The sequence below is a fragment of the Mytilus edulis genome, chromosome 4 (genome assembly GCF_963676685.1).
Source record: "Mytilus edulis chromosome 4, xbMytEdul2.2, whole genome shotgun sequence".
NCBI lineage: Eukaryota > Metazoa > Mollusca > Bivalvia > Mytilida > Mytilidae > Mytilus > Mytilus edulis.
In genome coordinates, this window is record NC_092347.1 from 89462364 (window position 1) to 89485552 (window position 23189).

Genomic DNA, 23189 nt, shown 5'->3' on the forward strand with positions numbered 1-23189 from the left:
TGTTTTCCTACAAGACTCATGCTGTAGCTGTATGACATAGACTTTTTAAAGTCTTCGGCAATAGACAACTGTATATACAACATCTCAAGCTTTATACACAATCTACCATGTCTACCATAGAACTTGCTTTCAACAACTTTGGACACTTTTTCCAACGGCATCATTTTGCATAATTTCATTAATTTGTATTTATAAGCTCTGTTTTGTTTATCAAAATAAAAAAAAATGGGGATAACTGTTCAAAATTTATCTAATTCCGCAGGATTCTCGTGTGACCGTTTAATCAAAGGCTCGGCATATTGTTGAGCCATCCAACATAAACCATGAAGCAATAATAAACATTTTTGAAACTTTGTGATCACTGTGCTCTAAAGAAAAAACATTCCGAGCTTTTGTTTTAATTAAATTCAGTTTCAAATTTTGTACAAGATAAAACCATTTTTGGGCAAACTTTTGTACATCTTACAACATGAATCTTTTAAATTGTGCATGTGTGCATTTTTTTTTGGTATAGTACAACTGAGTCAAGTTATAACATGCATGTATAATATATATTTACATGTTAAAAGATCTGTTAAATATGTACGAAATCGCCACTTGTACACGACGACTTAAGATGGATCTGAAATTTTATCAGATTGACCGTTAGATATATAAAAAAGAAGATATGATATGATTGCCAATGAGACAACTTACAGTCTTCACAAGAGACCAAATGACACAGAAATTAACAACTATAGATCACCGTACGGTCTTCGACAATGAACAAAGCCGTAAGATGTCTTTTTGTGCTTTTGTTTTGTTTTTTGTCTGTTTTAATCTCAATGAAGGAAACCCAAGCAAATCAGTTATTCAAATAAATTCATCTTAGATTTCTTCAAACTGATTAGGCACTGAGCATGTACTGTAAGCTATTTTCAGAGAAGCTATTCAGCCTACACTTGAACTGCACTTCTACAAAAAATGGAAAAAAATTAATACCAGTGTTTGAAATAAATAAAATCTTTTAAAGACGTTAAAAATTTCAATAGTTTATAATAATATATATAAGCGAAGTGATAGAACAAAAATTTCGTCTGGTGAGAAATTAAAAGATCTTACGAAACGTATTAATCATGCTATTTAGTCAATTATTAGCCAAAAAATACATAATTTCATAACATAATGGGATATGTAATGACAACATGTATTCTACAATTTCTAAGGTAACTGTGAAACTACATTATGAATATAATGACACTGTATTGAGTATAGAATTGAGCTATTAATACTTTTCCGATGAGAAGTACGATATATATGTGTCAAACATTTAAAAAAAAACGGTATCGGGTTCTATATTACAAAGTTTAAATAGTAGACCGTGAAGGAAAACATGCGAAGGCCAGAGCGAATCTCAGTGCAGTAGTTATTTAAATTTTGTAGATGTCAAATCTAGATACTGATTCATATTCATAAAATCACAGCGTATTAAAAAAAGAATATGTATAATAGGATTGAAAGTCTGTTGTCTCAATCCCTTTTTACCCACAATTACCACAATCATTCTTGTCTCAAATTCTATTTAAAAGATCCGAAAAGGATGTTATTTTTGTTTAGTTATATTCAATTCTTATAAAAGCAGTATGATTTTAAAAGTGAAACCACCTTTGTAAAACCCTAGCTGCGGAACTTTAGCTCTTATGTCCTCATGATATGTTTTGACTAATTGCGGACCATATAGTCTTCAAATAGTGTAACAATTGTGTCTGTTGGGACAACAGAGGCGGATTAATTGGTGCATGAGGTGCCCGACCCCCTAATTAACTTAGGGGGGTATGGGGGTTGGAACCCCCCTATTTTTTGGCCGATCAATGCATTTGAATGGGAGTATATATATAGCTGGACCCCCCCCTTTTTACTCTGGGTTGGGACCCCCCCTTTTTTAAAAATGGCTGGATCCGCCCCTGGATCCCAAACATTCTGATCAGGTAGACACAATCCAAATTTCCCCCAAACCTTGTACGGTGTAAAATTAAAAAAAAAATGATTCTGACTCAGAAAAAAATACCCCTCCCCCTTTTTTTTAAAAAGTTTAATCGGTTGCTTCCTAAATTAATAGTATTTAATAAAGGAAATTTTCAGTTCATAAGAAAAGCAAACAATGATTTATGCTATTAGAATCCGCTTTGGTCAAGAAATGTACCAGCTTGAAGGACGGGAATATATATGCGAAAGCTTCGGAAGATGGAAAAAATATAGTTTTGGTACCAGCTCAAGTACCAGGAGATGATATAGATGGCTAAAACTGTTCGACTTGACACTGTGTGTATGGTTGTAGTCTCCTTTGATAGACTGGTAGATAGTATTGGTTGATTCTGTTATATAGTAGTAAGCATTAAAGAGAAGCCAGAGTAATGAAAATAAAAATAATATTTCGCTCACATTCTCCCAAAATTTGATAGCAAAGAAAGATAACTCCATTTTTTTTTATACTTTGGGGCTTATTTTGGTGTTTACTGATAACATGGTTTTACCAAGTTATATTGGATGATAAGGCAATTAAGATTTCTTAAACTTGTATTTAAAAGTTATAAATAAATAATAAACATTTCAAATTAGATGCACACTGCTACAGTTCTAAATAAAAGTACACCATGAAAGTGTTATGACAACCTGATAAAATGGAAAGGGATTACAGCTTTTACATTAATGCTAGCAAGACAATTCTTTGTTTCGCTTGCTTGCTTTGAGTGTATCAATGTTTGCTCAAGGATAGCAATTAAGATAGGCGGGGCTTCAGCTTGTATACATCATACTTAAATTTTATTGGACGTTACGTTTGAGGTTAAGAACACTTAATTTTAAAACATCACATTACAAATATTCTCATATGTTTCCTCACCTGTAAAAATACAATAATTGGTCAATGAAAGAAAAATATAAACTTTTTCTTGTATGAGGATGGGAAACTGGCCTTCGGCCACAGTTTTGCGCCGAGTACAAAAAAAGTTTATATTTTTATGACATTGACCTAATATTGTTTTTTATAACATATCAATCTATTAGTTCGGTTGTATCCGTGCCTGCCCTTTCATTATGTAACTCAAGAACAATTCCAATAAATGGGTAACAATTTTATTGAAAAGAGAAAATCGAGTGCGCCTTTTTTATGTAAGGGTGTGTTTTAGATGAATATGTTGTCTTGAAAACGTACAAAGGAAGAGTATTTGATACATCATCTCGCTTCAGATTCTATAATTTTTATATAGCAAAGCTACAGGTTGTACTAAAAGATGAAACTTAGGGGTCAAGTGAAATACCTATCCAATGAATCACAAAATCAGAGTAGGTGTGTTTCGAATAGCTATTTTACTAAAAGTACTTGACGACAGTCTTTAAGTTGGATGATGAAAATGCATATCTTCGAGAAAAAAAAATTTCGGCTTCCATTTCTACGATTGTGAAAATGAACTGCCGTAATGGGGAGATAAGTTCGACGAAGTAGAATCCTGTCTGTATTGTATATTTACTGATAAAGAAACATGTGAGAATATATGTCATGTGATGTTTTAAAATTAACCTCAAACATAACGTCCAATAAAATTTAAGTATGATGTATACAAGCTGAAACCCCGCCTATCTTAATTGCCATGCTTGAGCAAACATTGATACAAGCAAAGCAAGCAAGCCAAACAAAGATTTGACTTGCTAGCATTAATGTAAAAGCTGTAATATAAGTTGCAAAACTTGTTTCCCAATCCACTTTAAATAAATATGTTTAAACTAACATGATAAAACCAGAATTTTAATGCAACTTCATTTTGATATAATTTAATTTTGGATGTAACTCATCTTCTGATTGGCTGACTGAGTTTTGTTTATCAGCTCATAGACATAATTTTGTCACGTGACAGTGACGTCGTCAACATTTTTTAATGGTTTACTCCGGTTTAGAATGAAATTTAGAATAAATTATAAGAAATGACTGTAATTTTTTTTCTGTCTATTCGAAATAACATTTTAAAGTAACATTACCTACGCGGGTTATTCAGTGTACACCACATTTTTTTATGTTATTTCTTCATACTAAGATAGAAAAAATATATTAGTTTAAAGGATAACGCCACCATTTTTTTTACCGGTATATAATTCCCCTTTTAAAAACCCTCTTTAGAATCTTATGATGTGTGATGGATACTTTTCACTGGACCCGCATTCAAAAACCTTGTGAAATTCTGTTGGTGGATAAAAACTAGGAATTTTCATCCTCCGACTAAAGGAAGTACTGGTGATTGGATGGTTGCAAATACCTGTTTACAGGCTTCGCTAACTTGTCACCAATTGATTCAGGCAGAGCTTAACATACTCTACAATTATTTCCTAAATGATCAGAAATTGAATGTAAATGCACATTTTAAAAGAATAAGATTATACTGAATTTGAAAAAAAGCTAAGTAAAATCTTGAGAGTGAAAATAATTTTCTAGTAAAATGCAAAACTTAAACCAAAATCATCAAATATTTAAAAACTACTGAAGATATGGCTTATATACATGAATTAAAAAAAGCAAGTAATACTTAACATGCTTAAGATAAAATTCCATGTGTATAAAAATAGATGCATTTGATAAATATAAATCCATTCAGAATATTAAAAATCTAACCACGGATGTATTCATATCTGTGAGTAAAAAAATTATTCACTAATTGCAATAATTTCTGTGTTTATGATCATCTCACTTTTTATTCCCTATCTGAAGACCTATAAGTATACAAACTAGAGTAGGGTACGCATAGCCTGGGAAGACCAGCTTGGCTACTTGTCTCTGCATGAGGGTGGCATAGGGGGTACCTTCATGACCAATATTCACTTTCTTTTAGACGATAAAAAAAGTATACAGATTTTGACAAATCACGTTATTTTTTTCCAAAATATATAGATAAAGATAATTATTTTCGACTTTGACGAATCACAGTAAAATTTTAATCAATTTGACGCTAATGGTAGCCAAAAATTATCGTTTGAAGCCTGACAATAAAGGCATTCATACCCTCCTACATGCAGAGCAGGGCAGACACTGCTTTGAGTTTGAAAGTTTAGAGTTCAACCTTTACTTATGTGTATTTCAGTAAGGTCTACAGTTCCATAAATTGATTGACTTTTTATTCAATTATTTATATTTTTTGAAGGTTTTCGAAATGACAAAGAGGACGATGATGAAAAGTGTAACATGGGTACCATATCCCAATGCATTGTGGGATTTGTGTACATTGCTGCTGACACCTCTACAGTTAACACTTGCTGGTAAGTTTATAAACCTCAACTGTCAACAATATAATCATTCTGAACATGCATAAAATATTTGCGACTGGACAGTCACATTTAACAACCAACAATCAATCAATCAACAATGTAATGGTTAATCTGTGAGCTTCAACACAAGATGGCAAGTCTGTTAACTAATGGTTGAATTAGTCTATCAACCTAGATTTAACACAAGGTAGCAAGTCTTCAATGATTAAAAACAGAAAGATAACCAAATGAAAAAAAAAAGAAAAGACAAAAAGTAGTCCACAAAATATGAGACAGAAAACTAAATGAATGCCATAAATAACTAGTGTTGAATTCTTGGTCTTCTGAGAAGAAGGGTAATCAATTCTGCTCCATTTGTGACACCAGTTGTGTTGTTCAGTTCAGATAAAAATCCAGTGGTACAATAAAAGGTACAATTATTGTTTATTATTAATTTATTTGAATTATTGAATTTAACTTCAAATATATATTTATATATTATACATATATTATTTTCAAAGTTGCAAAAGCCCTATAATGAAAAAGGAAAGAAAATGTCATACAATCGAAGCAATCTGTCAATCAAATGATGGAAACTACTACACACAGCCATTGGCCATGATGACAAATTTAACATTTTTATCTTACAAAAAACTTTCTTCAAGCAGAATATATTGGATGATAACCATTGTACTATAAAACAGTATCCATGATAAACCACAATTCTACGGCATAGGCTAGTAAAAATGTTGTGAGGCCCAAAAGATTTTCCTGAAATGTTGCCTCACAAGTCATATAAGCTGAAGAAAATTAATAACATGAATAAATGACTGAAATATATCATACATGTATATTTTAGGCAAGCAAAGCAGACCCACAAATGTCTGTCTACAGCCACACAACATTGTGAAAGTCTACAGATTAAAAATATGGTATCCATGGTGAATGGACTTTTGTCACAAACAGCGAGAGAATCGTGTGTTGATTCAGGATGTAATGTTCCAATAGCCAAAGAATGTTTTGAGGCAACAAAAGCCATTTTACTTTCTCCTGTCGGTGGTTTTGAAAAATCTCCAGTTCTATGTGGGTACGTATGTTTAATACAGGGGAAATCTTGTTTGATTTGATAAAGACTAAAGAAATGGTTAAATATTAGTTATGATAATAACAAAATAAGTTGTATTTTTATAAAGAGATTTTAGCCAATCAAAATGTTTTTTTGGGCTGTTTAAGCCTGTTATGAAACTATAAAAAGCATAAAATGTTTTAAGACATAAATTTACTGTTCCATAATATGTCTCATTTCTCATTTAATGTTTAAGCTTTGCAAATATTTCATGGTTACCTTTTTAGCTCACCTGGCCCAAAGGGCCAAGTGAGCTTTTCCCATCACTATGCATTCCGTCGTCCTTCATCCGTTATTGTTAACTTTTACAAAAATCTCCTCTGAAACTACTGGGCCAAATTAAACCAAACTTGGCAACAATCATCATTGGGGTATCTAGTTTAAAAAATGTGTCCGGTCACCTGGCCAACCAACCAAGATGGCCGCCATGGCTAAAAATAGAACATAGGGGTAAAATGCAGTTTTTGGCTTATAACTCAAAAACCAAAGCATTTAGAACAAATCTGACATGTGGTAAAATTGTTTATCAGGTCAAGATCTATCTGCCCTAAAATTTTCAGATGAATCGCCAACCCGTTGTTGGGTTGCTGCCCCTGAATTGATAATTTTAAGGAAATTTTGTGGTTTTTGGTTATTATCTTGAATATTATTATAGATAGAGATAAACTGTAAACAGCAGTAATGTTCAGCAAAGTAAGATTTACAAATAAGTCAACATGACCGAAATGGTCAATTGACCCCCTAAGGAGTTATTGTCCTCTATAGTCAATTTTTAACAATTTTCATAAAATTTGTAAATTTTTATTAACATTTTCCACTGAAACTACTGGGCCAAGTTCATTATAGATAGAGATAATTGTAAGCAGCAAGACTGTTTAGTAAAATAAGATGTACAAACACATCACCATCACCAAAACATAATTTTGTCATGAATCCATCTGCTTCCTATGTTTAATATTCACATAGACCAAGGTGAGCGACACAGGCTCTTTAGAGCCTTTAGTTTTTAAAAAGTCTTTGAAGTTTTTTTTCACACTTTATGTATTATTTCTGAAATTACCCTTTACTGCTATCACAATCATAAATCTAATAATAAAATAGAGATAATGTCAATGAGTAGAAAATTACACAGATAGAACTCTTTATTAAGATTGATACTATTTAAATATTAAGTCATTTGGAAAAAACATAATTAAGTTTTCAACATCAAAAACCCATTAGAAATATTTTATTATATATTTTAGGTATCTTTTAATCATTTAGTAAAGGAAACATGTTTACTTAAGGGTTAAACATATTGTATTTATTTAAAGTGCTAAAAATTGTATGAAATTCATTTAAAATACTTAATAGCTTGGGGCTACCAAGTTAATATGGACTTTTGTTGAATATGTATTATATTTGAATAAATAAAATGTTTAATGGTTTTACCTATACAAATATGCAAGTTCAAATGTACTGCAAAAGTGTTAGAGGTTACCTTATGGTCAAGGTTGTGAAAAATCATGATTCAGTTAGAATTCAAAAACTTTTCCTGCTAAAGTTTTTCCCAATGAATTGAAAAACAACTAAATAAAACTATAATAAGTGGTGTTTAAATAACAAAACGCAAAAATATTCAAAAATAAATTACTAAATTTACAGTTGTAAAATGAAATGTATTCATATTTAGATTATATATATCGTTATACACTTGTTGCAGTGTAGGAATCTATATATATCATATAAATATTTCCTTGTTGTATAATAAAACTTAACATGTTTCAGTCTCACTATCAATTGTTTATTGTATTTATTTTTCAGAGCAATGATGGATATGATGTCCTGCGTATCAAAGAACACTATGAACTGTGAATATGAAGTTTATCAAGAATGGGGAGATCATATGATACATTTACATGAAATTACCAACAAAACCTGCCAAAACAACACTATAACTTTGTCCATGACTCAGCCATTTGTTGGGCATATTGCCTCATTTTATGCTGTGGCAACTAGTCCATTTGCAAATAAAGAAATAGTTTGCCCGTATGTATTATAAATGTTGAACACATTTATTTTAGGTGCCTGGTTTTGAAAAGTACAGTGTAACCAATAAAAAATGCAATGTTATTTGCTCTGGTGTCCAAAATGCCTAGATTTAATAGGCATACAGTGTAAAGAATTATAATGCAAAGTATTTATACTATTAAGACAAGACAAGTAAGTTGTCAAAAACTGCAGACAAGGTTTCAAAACTCAATAATATTTACTACATAAACACTTATTTTTTAAGACTCCTAGAAAAAGTAACAATTTAGATTTACTGGTATGTCTTGTCTGGATTTGAAGATAAAATATATATTTTTCACATTTTGACAATTTTCAGTTTTTGAAAGATCTTTATCTTCTCATTTAAGCAATTTGTTAGAGTTAAAGGTAGGCTGGAGCAGACAATCCTTGATGAAGGAGAGAAAAATTAGAAGGCTTCAGTACGTCTTAAAAGGCCCTTACTAGAAGAAGATGTTTAGGCTTATACTTTAATTGAAGCTTCTGAAGAACATGATAACTGACTAAAGCATATTATATTTTCCATGAGTTAAGATGCAAAATAAGTGATACATTTTACTGTTATTTTACAGGTTGTATTACAGCTCAGTTCACAAAATGATGGGTATGTTGAGAGAAGGGGAAGGAAACGCAATGGATATATGGTATGCCATAAGTATGGCACATCTCACTACTGGAGGAATGTGTGACGATAAAAGAATGTGTGGAGATATGAACATGAAGATGATGATGGAGTCACGTTGTGAGACACAGATGGCTGAAGATTGTGTAAAATATGGTGACATTATGTCACTAGTAGCCAGCGTAGATGTACTTGGATGGGAAGTGGTCTGCCAGTATGTACATTAACAAATAATTTGGTGTTACAACATTACATTTGAGCATCTTAACTTTTTAAATTGTAAAATAAGTGAAATATATATCGTCATTTGATTATGTTAAAGAACTAATTGATTTCCCATTCGAATGTCTACTTACTTTCAAATTTGAAGACAATTTTGCATAAATATGTTATATTTAGAAGATCAACTTTTTATTTTTTGTTTGCAGTGAGACATTGAAGATGATGGAGTGCGTTACTCATAGTACTTCTGGTTGTGACATGTCTGCTATGAGAGAGATGGAGGAAACCAATAAAACCATCCACCGTACTTTAATGATGGTAGCTAGCCATTGTCCAGTGGAACCAATCCTGGCCAAAATAAACTGTTTACAACCAAAATGTGATGCCACAGCAGCGATGAGTAATTGCTTTAAGATGCCAAATGTAACAACGCTTGCTGCAGGTCAAGCTCCCGTGTAAGTCTGTATTCATGTATTGTTTTAAGAAATCTAATGAAAAGGCGCTGGTTTTAGGACCATATGAGTACAAAGAAACATTATTTAACTATCATAATGAATATGATAAAAGAACTTAAGCAGTAAGCAAGAATGAGAAACAATACTATTTATTGTAAATGGATAGTGAATTCTAGGTACAGACACTGTATTCTTTCATTATCTCTGCTAATGATTTAATTACTAGTCTTTGGTTAAAAGAGTTTTTATGATAGTCTAACTGATGAATTTCAACTATAAATTTTTCATAACACAACATTGTTTAAAGACTTTTTAATCTTTTATATTTTACTTTTTCTTCAACATCTGCAAGTTGTATTTGTATTTCCAGGATGGTTAATGAAACTTTACACTGTATAAAACAACATACTGCAGGGTGTCCAATGTCACCCTCTCTGTTACCTCTGGGTTACAGTAAGAAGAAATATCTTGATTACTTGAGACCATATGCCTACACTCCCCCCATGGAAATGGACGGAAAGGACGTGCTGTCACGTATGACAAGATGTTGGTTTAAGTTTATGGGTGGATTTGAGACTATAATGTCTCGTGGTAAGAACTTCAGTCAAGCCATGTGCCATCTGTATATGAGTATGGACAAGGAGTGTGGCAAGATGGATGATCTACCTTCAGTATTACAGCCAGGAATGAAACATCAAGAAATGATTTGGACTGGAATGGTTGAGTACCACTGTTCTCAAATGGAAGGTATGTTTTGATATTTATAACTATAAACTGAAATAACAGTTTGAATGATGATGTATATCATTTTATGTAGTAGAAATTCGATTTCAAGAATAAAACTGGAAGAAAACATGAAATGATATACCTATAGCTATATCCCCACATAATCAATTGTATCTACGTAGCTGCAGAATTGTATCCCCTGGAAAAAGAATGTTTAAAAAAAAAATTAAATATTTTGAAGAAGCAGAATAACAAATGACCCATAAAGATTATTGTGACATTACTTCATTTACTTGTAACCACTTGCTACATGTATTTGTATTATGAAATATATGTTAAAAATACAAAGTTAAGCATTTGTTTGCATTTCATAGTGAATATTTATTAACATAGTCAATACTTTTAGAAATACCAAATCTAAACACTGATTAAATAAAAGCAATATGAAATCGCAATGACAATGTTATGTTTTATAGACATGTAATACAAATTCTCATTCACAATTGAAGTTACATGTATTTGCAAGTAGATGTTAAGCAAGCAATGGATTGTTTTCTTAACACACATGGTGCCATATTAATTGTGCAGTGGCTCTATCTGTCAAGAGAAAGCTACTATAAATCAATAAATGTATTTAGAAGTTTTTAATGTATTGCACAGAATTGCCTGGTAATTGTCCAGAGATAGCTAAAGACCAGGCTGGAACATGTGTTGAGCAGTGTTCTGCAATGAAAAAATGTCCCGAAGGAAAGAAATGCTGCAGTAATGGATGTGGTCATACATGTGTGGAGCCAGTCGTTGGTATGTAGCAATATCTATGTTTTAGATTATTCATTCTGAAAATTGGAAGATTTCAAACAGCATCATTGTTCAGTTTTTGTTGGAAATATTAATGTTTCTTGTAATATTAGGAAAAAGGTCTTATCAAAACATTGAAACACATTACTTCTAAAAAGAACAAGATCATTCTAAAATATTCATAGGATTATACAGGAAATTTAAATGATAGTTTATATTAAACTACATGGCTGATAGGTTAATAGAAAAGAAGATGTGGTATGATTTCCAATTAGACAACTCTTCAAAACAGACCAAATATACAGAAATTAACAACTGTAGGTCACTATAAAGCCTTCAAGAATGAGCAAAGCCCATATTGCATAGTCAGCAATAGAAGACCTCGAAATTACAATTGTAAAACAATTAGCATGTTTGAATATAATAAATATAACTTTTGAAAAAGAAATTGAGTAACTTTTTAAAATTTTTCTATATTAGTTGTTTCATTTAACACCATATCTAGAAAATGAATTTGAGATTTGAGATGTGGTAAGTAGCATATAGAATACCGGTAATGGTTGTCATGAAGTTGATCAATTTTTATTTATTTGAACTCTGTTTTAGATATGGATTCATTGAAAGAACTTATGTCCACAGTGCAAGGTAGGACATTTATTAAATCGGAAATTATGGATATTCTTCTTTGAATTAGATTTTTTTTAGAATATTAAAAATTCATCTGAAGGACTAAACATTACATGGATTTATGTAAATTAGAAAAATCCATGTTTGTGTAATTTAGAAAACTTTTTTGTTTAACTAGAAGAATTATATTTCTATGTTATTTAAATTAACAAATGTATGAAACTGTTTTGTGTTAATAAGTGATTTTAATTTTGTGTTATTAATAAAATTTCAGAAAGTGCATCCTGCAAAGCAGATGAAGTTGCCAGCTATTTCAGTAACTATTGGTTACGACTGATGCAAATAGCTTTTACACCAATAAATGAAATGGATGAATTATGCGGGTATATATCTTTATTTTTTATATCTACCGGTATTATTATAGTCACTAGAAAATATATGCTTTAAGATAACAAAATTTTTTAGTTAATTGATTTTAAAGAAAAAGGCAAAACTAAATAGCCACCTCTTGGTTGACTATCTGAGTTGTTTAGTGGTGAACTGAATTATCTTTAAAAGAGAATATCCATAGTAAAGTGATTGATTTGGTCATTATTTACATGTGAAGTGCTGTGCATTATTTAAGAGTAATAAACAATGGCTGGTCAATCTGAAGTTAGAACAATGTATTAGGGTGACATGTCTTCCTGCAGACTGTCCCCTTGTGAACTAGCATACATGTAATAAACCTGGGGTTCATATTCATATCACATCAACATACTCTAGTCCTGAATATGCATTTAATTTGTCTTTGGAATTTTAGCAATTGTCAATAAATCTTGTGTAGCTATGTTTGTATTTAAAAGTTTTCTTTTGCTTTTTGTCCATGTCATTCTTTGACCTCTGGTCATTGGTTATTCCCTGCCTATCCTTATTTCCATTTATTTATAATACTGTATATTTCAGATCTTTAAGTTGGTTCCAAGAGTATGCAAAGGCAAATTTGATTGGATGTTCAACAGAGAGAGAGATGGCATTTAATGAAACCTGGGGAATGATCGAAAAAATCCATAAAAATGTGTGTCCAGTTAAGATGATTATAACCTATAATAACCAGGAAATGGACCAACCTATGTGTAACTTGGAAGCTGCAGATATGTGTCATGATCACTTTATGGATGTTCTGCTGAAGACCAATGCTTACCATACAGATCAGACATGCATGTAAGACAGAAATAAAAACACAAAAAAACAACAAAAAAACCCAACACTTTATAGGTCTATGGATTCTTTAAAGTAAAGAGGAAATCAATACAGGGTAGTATTTGATGAAAACAATAAGGACAAAATAAGGTTCATACTTTGTCAAATGTAGTTTATATAAAACAAGTCTTCAAAAATGTAAGAGAATAATGTTGCTCTTAATTAAAATTGCAATCTGCTTATCATTAAAAAGATGGGCTGTTTGTTTGCTTTTATTTCTTATACACAAGACTCCCATACTAACAGTAATAATAATGTTGTTTAAAGCAAGATCATTGTATAAAAAAATGTCTTTATTCTGTTTAAAAAAGACAAAATTCTGAAGAAAACATAGAATAATAATAAAAATAAAACAATAACTGTGATTGTCTAATTTGTTTTCAAAAAGCAGCTCATTTTCTTATGACATTGCAATTAATCGGCTTTGAGTGCCTCTAAGTACATATTTTATAGCATGTTGAAGTAAAAAAAAAACATTTGAATTTTAAAAAACAAAAAGTTTCATTGTTCTTATAAATATTTTTTTTTTGGCCATGTAAATATATTTATATACTGGTAATACGATATTTTCAGGGAACTTGTAAAAACCTTTAAATGTATGGAGAATGCAGTCGGTAACTGTTCCATGGATATACCTGAAATGGATTACATTAAGATAGAACTTCCATTCCTTAAATCTATGATTGGAAATCAATGCAGGAAACACTTCCATGGAGAAAAATTCTGTGCCATGAGAGAAAATAATGTTGTTAAAATGATGAACGACATAGTGTGTAATAAAACAGAAGCAGAAAGGTGTTACAATCTATTCACCACAGCTAAACCCATGCTAGAACATGATGGAAAAGCATTATGCAGGTAAGATAAGATACAGGGTTATTGTTGCTAGTTATGACTGTCAGTCTGTTCACCAAACTTAACCCATGCTAGAACTTAGTGAAAAAGCTTTATGCAGGCTAGTTTATGAACAAGGCTATTGTTGACAGTTATGTCTGTCGGTCTGTTCACCACAACTAAACCTATGCTAGAACATAGTGGAAAAAATTTATGCAGGTAATTTAAGATACAAGGCTATTGTTGAGGCTATGTCTGTCAGTCTGTTCACTAAAACTAAACTCATGCTAGAACATAGTGAAAAAGATTTATGCAGACTAGTTTTGATACAAGGCTACTATATCAGGTATGTCTGTCAGTCTGTTCACCAAAACTAAATCAATGCTGGAACATAGTGAATAAGCTTTATGATGGTTAATTTAGATGAGTTATTATTGACAGTTATGTCTGTTTGTCTGTTCACCACAACTAAACTCATGCTTGAACATAGTGGAAAAGTTTTATGCTGGCTGATTTAGATACAGGGCTAGTATTGACATTAATATCTGTCAGTCTGTTCACCACAACTAAACCCATGCTAGAACATAGTCAATAAGCTTTATGATGATTAGTTTAGATACAGGGCTATTGTTGACAGATATATATCTTTTGGTGTGTTTATTAAGTGTGGTGTTTGTCTCATTTATGCTTATTCTCCACTTTTTAGCTCACCTGTCCCGAAGGGACAAGTGAGCTTATGCCATCACTTGGCGTCCGTCGTCGTCCGTCGTCTGTCGTCTGTCGTCGTCTGTCGTCGTAAACTATTTCAAGAATCTTCTCCTCTGAAACTACTGGGCCAAATACTTCCAAACTTTAATTGAATGTTCCTTAGGGTATCTAGTTTGTAAATTGTATCCGAAGTTATGATCTATCAACAAACATGGTCGCCATTGCTAAAAATAGAACATAGGGGTCAAATGCAGTTTTTGGCTTATAACTCAAAAACCAAAGCATTTAGAGCAAATCTGACAGGGGCAATATTGTTTATCAGGTCAAGATCTATCTGCCCTGAAATTTTCAGATGAATCAGACAACCGGTTGTTGGGTTGCTGCCCCTGAATTGGTAATTTTAAGGAAATTTTGCTGTTTTTGGTTATTATCTTGAATATAATTATAGATAGAGATAAACTGTAAACAGGAATAATGTTCAGCAAAGTAAGATTTACAAATAAGTCAACATGACGGAAATGGTCAGTTGACCCCTTTAGGAGTTATTGCCCTTTATAGTCAATTTTTAACCATTTTTCGTAAATCTTAGTAATCTTTTACAAAAATCTTCTCCTCTGAAACTACTGGGCCAAATACTTCCAAACTTTAACTGAATGTTCCTTAGGGTATCTAGTTTGTAAATTGTATCCGAAGTTGTGATCTATCAACAAACATGGTCGCCATTGCTAAAATAGAACATAGGGGTCAACTTATAACTCAAAAACCAAAGCATTTAGAGCAAATGTGACATGGGATAATATTGTTTATCAGGTCAAGATCTATCTGCCCTGAAATTTTCAGATGAATCAGAAAACCTGTTGTTGGGTTGCTGCCCCTGAATTGATAATTTTAAAGAAATTTTGCTGTTTTTGGTTATTATCTTGAATATAATTATAGATAGAAATAAACTGTAAACAGCAATAATGTTCAGCTAAGTAAGATCTTCAATTAAGTCAATTTGACCAAAATTGTCAATTGACCCCTTAAGGAGTTATTGCCCTTTAAAGACTTTTTTCACAATTTGTTAATCATGTTGACTTACTTTAAAAAATCTTCTCCTTTGAAACTGCTGTATCAATTTCAGCCAAACTTAGGCTAAATGAGTTTCAGAGTATCTAGTATAAATTTTATATTTTATTTGCTTGTATGTCAAGAAACATAGCTCCTATGGCTAAAATAGAACATAGGAGAAAATGATTATTTTTTTTGGCTTTTGAAGAAAATAGGACGATCCAAAAAACATTTAAATAAATTGAAAAGCCAAAATAATCATTGATGAGAGATTTAACCAAAAGAATTAAGGTGAGCGATTCAGGCTCTTGAGAGCCTCTTGTTTTTTATCCATTTGCAGTAGCAGGTTATTTCTATTTTACAATTTTGTATTTGTATTTTTTCAGAGCTGCTAAGGGAACCACAATGTGTGTAATGGCTAAAACAAATAACTGTACCAATTTAGACAACATCTCTGGAGGCAAAAATGTCAGTCAGATTATGGATGAAATGAGTGCTTACTGTCCCGACATGGAGGACTCTGGCATGGAGGAAATGGAAGACAGAGAAGAAATGAAACGCCCAACAGAAAAAGAATGCCACCTTTTGGAACCCATGGCTCAATGTACCACTGTCATTGCACCATGCTTCAATAATTCTTTCACACCATCATCTTTATGCAGGTTTGTAGATTAAGCTACTTCAAATTAAAATTAGTTTCTTGGTAGGATCTCTGGCCTACAGATAAGGAAGGATGCATCATTAAGCTTCAAAGCATTATTGAAAAAAAAAAAAAATATTTATAAAATACTTGTTTTAAATCAGTTATTATTATAAACTAAGTATTTTATACTGTAGCAGAAAGCATAATATTAAAGAAAATCTGTAGAAACTATGATGACTCACTAATATTTTTTTATAAATTATTTTTAGTAATGCTGATGCTATCAAAGCTTGTATGAACCTGGCTATGGTTGGCTGTAATGATGATATATTGACTGTAGTACGAAAGTCTGTACAAGAAATTGAATTTTTAGAGAGCTTGTCATGTGATATTTTACCAGATCTGCCATCAACCTATAAAGCACCTGGTGTCATGTTACCTGTTGAATGCTTGAACTCAAATATAACAGGTAATTTTAAATGTTCTGATTGGTGGATGAGCTCTAAAGTAGCAGGCATGATTTAATTTTATCTTAAGAGCATACTTTTAATATATCAGTTTTAAAAGTATACTATTAATGTTTCAGTCTTAAGAGAATAATTTAAATGTTTCAGTCTTAAGGGGGTTCGCGGGTCTAAATCATTTATATAGGATTTCTCTATATTTTTCTATAAATGAACTTTATATTAAAGTTAATAGAAAAATAAAATAAAAAAGTGGGGTCACCGTTCATTTGCGCTCACAATCTGCCTTCGAAAGAAGCATACATTTTTGTAAAAGTGTTTTTTTTCTGTTGAAGTAATAAGAGAAATAAAGTTAACATCGAAATAAAAAAAGAAATTTATTAAAGAAATCGCTCAAATTTTACAATGATTTAGTTTAAGTACAGCTTATTTGGAAATTATATTAAAAAATATAGGTCACCGATGAGTTGAAAAAGATATTTCAATTTTATAGCTAAAAAATGACATTTTTCCACCAAAGGGAGATAATTTCTGAAATTTTTATACCCTCGAGCCTCCTTAAGAGTATATACTTTGAACATTTCAGTGTTAAGAGCATACTTTTAACATTTCAGTCTTAAAAGCATACTTGAAATGTTTCAGTCTTAAGAGCATACTTTTATCATTTCAGTCTTTAGAGCATACTTTGAATATTTCAGTCTTAAAGCAAAGCATACTTTTAAAATTTCAGTCTTAAGAACTTTGAATATTGCAGTCTTTAAGAGCATACTTTGAAAGAGTGTACTTTACATGTTTCAGTCTTATAAGAATACTGTGATAATTTCAGTCTTAAAAGCATACTTTAAATATTTCAGTGTTAAGAGAATACTTTAAAGATCCAGTAATGAAGGATGATAAAAAAGAAGCCTGTGAAATGCTTCCAGTAACGGCTGACTGCTTGGTAGAAGGGGTTAAAGGTTCTATGAAAGCTGTTACATTTATGGCACACAGAATAGCTAATACTATTAGACAACACACATTCATTAAATGTGCTGCTGAAGGTATGCTACTATTGTTTATATGTTGTCATGGTAATAATAAAGTGTCTTGACACAAACACTGGCCTGAACATAAGACATAAGTTCAGATGTCCTCCTGGAAAATGTGTTAGCTTTATTTTTTAAATGTAGTCTGTTCTAATGTGCAATGGGAAATCTTAATTTGTAAACTATAAAAAAGCTTAGACAAAAACATAAGTGGTATACATCACTACTGTGGATTTTATTATTATTTGTTGGGTACCAATTATTGAGGATTCTTTGATACAAGATTCAATCATGTTCAGTCAATTACAAAATTTTATGTAGTCAATGGCAAAACAAGGAAATCTAATATCAATGAAAATGCAACTTTTCCTCAATCCATGAAAAATTTGTGCTCGTGAAAATAAACAAAATCATACTAGTCTTGAACATAGTAATTTGATGTAATTATTACAATTAATCATTTTGGTAATTTTTTTTGTCATCTAAGTATTTTAAGTCATTGTAATATTAAGATGGAGGTGAAAATCTGATGTAAATGATAAAAAAGGAGCATATTGATAATGAGTAGTATTATATAAGAAGATGAAGGGCATCAGGTAAACGACAATGCAATGACTGAGGGAAAAAAAACATGTCCAAATATTTAAGTATGGACTGTGGACTTTATAATAAAATTGAGAATGGAAATGGGGAATATGTCAAAGAGACAACAACCCGACCATAGAAAAAACAATAGCAGAAGGTCACCAACAGGTCTTCAATGCAGCAAATAACATTGATATAGGAGGGACGCTTAAAGAACTAGTCTTATTAATTGTTTTTTACCAGATTTTATTTCCACCACAGAAGTTATCAATGATCTCATTTATTTTACAGATAAAATTCTTAACAAAATGGAAATGTTGAATGGTAAGTAAATTTATGCTATAGTAGCTTTTGTATTTGTCTTCTATTTTTGATTTTGCTAATGAATAAAAAGACTGATTGATGTTATTTTCTGATATCCAGCAATGAATATTATGTGCTTACAATGAAATAGCCACTAAACAATACAAAGCAGACAAAAACAACAACCTACTAGTCACTAGATGTGATATAATATAACTGTAATTAACACATGTACTGTATGGAATTATAGTTGCCAACTACTTTTTTTTCAGGCTTACATCTTTTAAAAGCCTTTTTACACTTAGGATAATTAAATAACACCGTTTGAAAGTAATTCCATTAAGAAAAAAAAACTTAGCTAAATAAACCATTAACCCCCCCCCCCCCCCCCCCCAAAAAAAAAAAGGTTCTTTTGTCAATATTATAAAAGGCTGTATTACTGTATTATTATATTCAGAAATGTATAAAGGACTCCAAAAATGGTTTTTGCTATTGCTTTCTAAATAATTTGTATTATTACGGCTCACCAGGTTAATTTTAATGGTTAGCAGCTAGGCGAACAAAAGTTAAGACTTATGTCAGGAACAGCTTATGTTATTTATGTAGAAAGTTATTTTTTAACAACTGAATATTTGCTATATTTGTTAACAGATACTGCAACAGGATATTGTAACATAGACTTTGCTGCCACGTGTATGCAGGGTGTTAGTGATTATAATTATTTCGGTTTATCTTCACCACTTGCTGACAGAGAAATGATATGCAGGTACGCTATATAAATCAGTCACAAATACCTCAAGGGTTCCTTTATATAAATCAGTTACAAATATCCCAAGGGTACCTCTTTCACAATTACTGCCAATACAAAACACTCACTGTAATAAAACATTTACACAAAAAGATCTTATTGGTCTTCCTTCTGAATGAATTGCTTAGCTCTTCATAAAATGGCATTTTCTGATTTGTGACGTCGAATAAGTTGTTCGGGTTTTATCATCAAAGTAAAAGCGTTAAAATCAGCTTTGATAATCTTGATATTTTTTGGTTACATTTAAGTCCAAGTCAACTATTTTTTTTTTACTCTTGATCTGCAGGGATCTAGGCCAGAATTCATTAAAATTGAATCTCTCTTTATATATTAAAGAATAGAATTATCTTAGTGATCTGCAATGGTTAAAGCAAAAACATTATTTGCCAATTTTAATTGGTTTCTTATATTTAACAATTAATAGATAAAATTAAGAATGGAAATTTGGAATATGTCAAGACAAGACAACAACCCAACCAAAGAGCAGATGACAGTTGAAGGCCAATATTAGGTCATCAATGCAGCGAGAAAATCCTGTGACCAGAGCTGGTTCTAAGCTGGCCCCTAAATAAAAATGTGAACTACCTTTCATTCGTAGAAAGAGTTGTGGATTTTAACAGAATTTGACTTAATTGATAATATGTTTATATTACAGCAATAGATTAACCTCCCTGCAGTGTGTCCAGAGTCAAGTTTCGGGCTGCTCTGAAGTAGTGAAAGCCAGATTCTTGCATGAATTAGACTGGGTTGAAGGCATGATGCAAACCATTGGTGTATGTTCTGAAGAGAAACCATTTGTATGTGATCCTAAGGGTGCACTGGATTGCATCAGTCAACTCTCAGCAGGTCATGTGTTGAGCAGTGGGACAGAAATGGAACCAGCTATATGCGCGTAAGTATTATTTGTCTAAGCAGTGTTGATTTCAGTTGTATGTTGGATAAATGCCTTCATTTAATTAAAACAGATACAAATACTGTAAAAGTAGAAATTTTGTTGGAGGTTTTAATTTCATTTATTTTGTGGAAAGAATTAATACACGAAATTAAAAAAAATTAAAAAAATATAACCTTTATAAAACATCTTTTCCATGTACTGGAAACCACAAAATTAAATCTCCATGAAACCATTTATAGAGACAAAACCATGAAATTTTAACTCTACGAAAATTAAAGTTTCTACAGTATATAGGAGATATGATTTAACTCATGTTAAAGATGTAGCCGTGTTGATGTTCTTGTTTTTTTGTACAGAGCTATTGCACCAGTAGAGAAATGTGTTGTAGAAAAGGCTTCATCTTGTCCTATGAATATCAGAGCAAACATTGAACAGTCATTAGTACAAGTTTCCTCAATGGCACGAAGTGTATGTCCTGAAATGAAATCAGATATGGAAGAAGAAGATAAGAAGAAAGGTAATTTTCTACGATAATCTTGTTTTATGTTGTTTGTTTACACTGCATTTCTTGTTTTAACTACTAGTTTTTATTGCTGATTGTCATGAAGATATGAACCTTTAAGCAAAGTTCACAATATTACAACAGAAGTATTAGTAGACTTAGTTTTGATATACATAAAAAAAACCAAAAAACTATTGTTAGCTTATTTTCTCATGTTTTCATTGTTGATTAGAATTGTTCTGTAGTATCACAGATTCATAAAATCTTGCATTGCAATATTTCAATGAATTATTTATCTCTACGTATAAGCCCTTGTTCTACATTTTTGTCCTGGAGTATTGAAAAGTTGCCTGGGCAAAGAGGTATAGAATAAGGCAATTGTTTGCTTTCATTAAGTGAGTGACAATTTTCTCTCTTATAGGTGAATGTAATATGGAGAAGGCTGGTTGGTGTACTTCACAGCTTCTCAACAGAACATCAATGATGTTGGAAGGCAAAGGGAACAAACAAAGAACTTGTGGGTAAGTTTGTTATGTAGAGAGTCAAGGTTGTTAAAAGGTCAAGGGAACAAAACAAGATCTTGTGGGTAAGTTTGCTATGTAGACAACCGTTGTCCCGTAGATAGTTAAGTTTGGAAGATGTATATGTATTGCACTGGTTTAAACAATGAATTATATGCTTTTGTTATTACATGTACAAATACAATTTTCAAAATTTTATTTTTTCTTTTGATGCCTAAAAAATGAAAGGTTTTTTATGCACAAGTGTTAATTTTGTAGATTTAATATTTGAGAAGTGTACTATTGATATTTACCCCTTTTAAAAATCCTGAAAGTTTTAACAGTACAAAATAGAATTGAGGGAGGAATATTTATATAACTTGATAGTGATGAATTTTATTCTTCCTTATATTAAATGTATAATTGATAATGCATGTAGAGAATGCACATGATTGATAGAGAAAAAAATATTTATATAAATTTTTATATAATAAAGATTTTTTTCTATTTACAGTGAGATGGCAGAATTATTAGAATGTGCAGATATGATGTCTATGAACTGCCCCGGAGACCAAGGAAAAAAGATAGATGCTAATAGACCTCTGCTTAAATTACTGGTAGAGGGCGCTTGTTCTCCAGGTAAAACTTTTTATTTAGAAACAGATTATTTGATCATGATTCATGGATGTGTTTGGCCAGCTCTTTATCTCACATTCTATTTTCCTTCATCGACAAAATTCTGAATTCTTCAAGGACATATTATCTCACATAAAAGTAATTATAGAAGCAAATGAGAAAACTCTGACAAAATAGCATTTGGAGAGAAATTGGTGGAAGTTTTGTGCCTTTTTTTTGCAAAACAGTTTTTAAACTTGACTGCAGCTGCAGAATAAATATTATCTTTTATATCTTTTTCTGGGTAAGTTAAATCTTTGCTAGAGATAGAGGTTGAGTTAATAATATTTATTCATATTGCTTACATAGAATCTCATGTAAACTAATAAATATGTTATCAGTTAAGAACAATCTCTACAGGAAAATTATTCTATTAAACCATTTTTTGTAAGGACATTCATTTATAAAATATAAAATATTTTTCTATTTTTCAGATATGGAAGAAAACAGTAAAGGTAATGTCATTAATAAAATCTTTCTTTGTGCATAATTTTTATAAAGTAAACGTTGCAGATTATGATATTTCAAGTTTGCTTTGAATTTTTTTACAAAAAGCGTTTTTTTTTTTTTTTACCAAGAATTGGGATATAAGGTTATTTAACAGTCATAGGGTTTTACCAGTGTATTTAAGAGAGACTACATCAACACTTATGAACTAAATACATGTTGTGTATTTTATCTGTTTTGATGTGTAGCTTTGTAGCATGACCAATATCTCTGATTAGCTATGGGATCATATAATGTTTTGACACTGTATTTTATCTCTTTAGAAATGGAGACTTGTAGCATGATGGCCGGTGCTTGTTTGACACAATATCTCTATCTCGCTATGGGATCATATACTGGGATGTGCAGGTAAATAAGATGTTTGTTTTTGTTCTACTTTTTTATATGAATGAAAAGAGATTTCCCCTTCATCTGAACACTTTTGTAAATTGTATTTTACATACATTAAAAGTGGACTGTCAGATTTGTTATCTAAATGATTTGGAAATATTTAACACTTTTATAGTGTAAAGTAAATTGAAATTATGGTTTAAACATATTCAATGAATAAAT

At 31.3% G+C, this 23189-nt stretch overlaps 1 protein-coding gene across 1 annotated transcript in view; it reads left to right on the forward strand.

Annotated features, from left to right (window-relative positions):
• Nucleotides 1–23189, forward strand: part of LOC139520972 (uncharacterized) — a 100384-nt gene that overhangs the window by 9215 nt on the left and 67980 nt on the right. The window contains exons 4-25 of the mRNA XM_071314090.1: nt 5169–5283; nt 6131–6358; nt 8201–8425; nt 9019–9282; nt 9497–9745; nt 10116–10492; nt 11132–11272; nt 11876–11914; nt 12171–12279; nt 12842–13099; nt 13712–13996; nt 16117–16392; nt 16643–16842; nt 17692–17877; nt 18739–18771; nt 19402–19516; nt 20214–20450; nt 20810–20970; nt 21377–21476; nt 21970–22094; nt 22565–22585; nt 22901–22985. Coding sequence (XP_071170191.1) covers nt 5169–5283; nt 6131–6358; nt 8201–8425; nt 9019–9282; nt 9497–9745; nt 10116–10492; nt 11132–11272; nt 11876–11914; nt 12171–12279; nt 12842–13099; nt 13712–13996; nt 16117–16392; nt 16643–16842; nt 17692–17877; nt 18739–18771; nt 19402–19516; nt 20214–20450; nt 20810–20970; nt 21377–21476; nt 21970–22094; nt 22565–22585; nt 22901–22985 — 3829 coding nt within the window. The remainder of the gene's footprint in view (nt 1–5168; nt 5284–6130; nt 6359–8200; nt 8426–9018; nt 9283–9496; nt 9746–10115; nt 10493–11131; nt 11273–11875; nt 11915–12170; nt 12280–12841; nt 13100–13711; nt 13997–16116; nt 16393–16642; nt 16843–17691; nt 17878–18738; nt 18772–19401; nt 19517–20213; nt 20451–20809; nt 20971–21376; nt 21477–21969; nt 22095–22564; nt 22586–22900; nt 22986–23189) is intronic.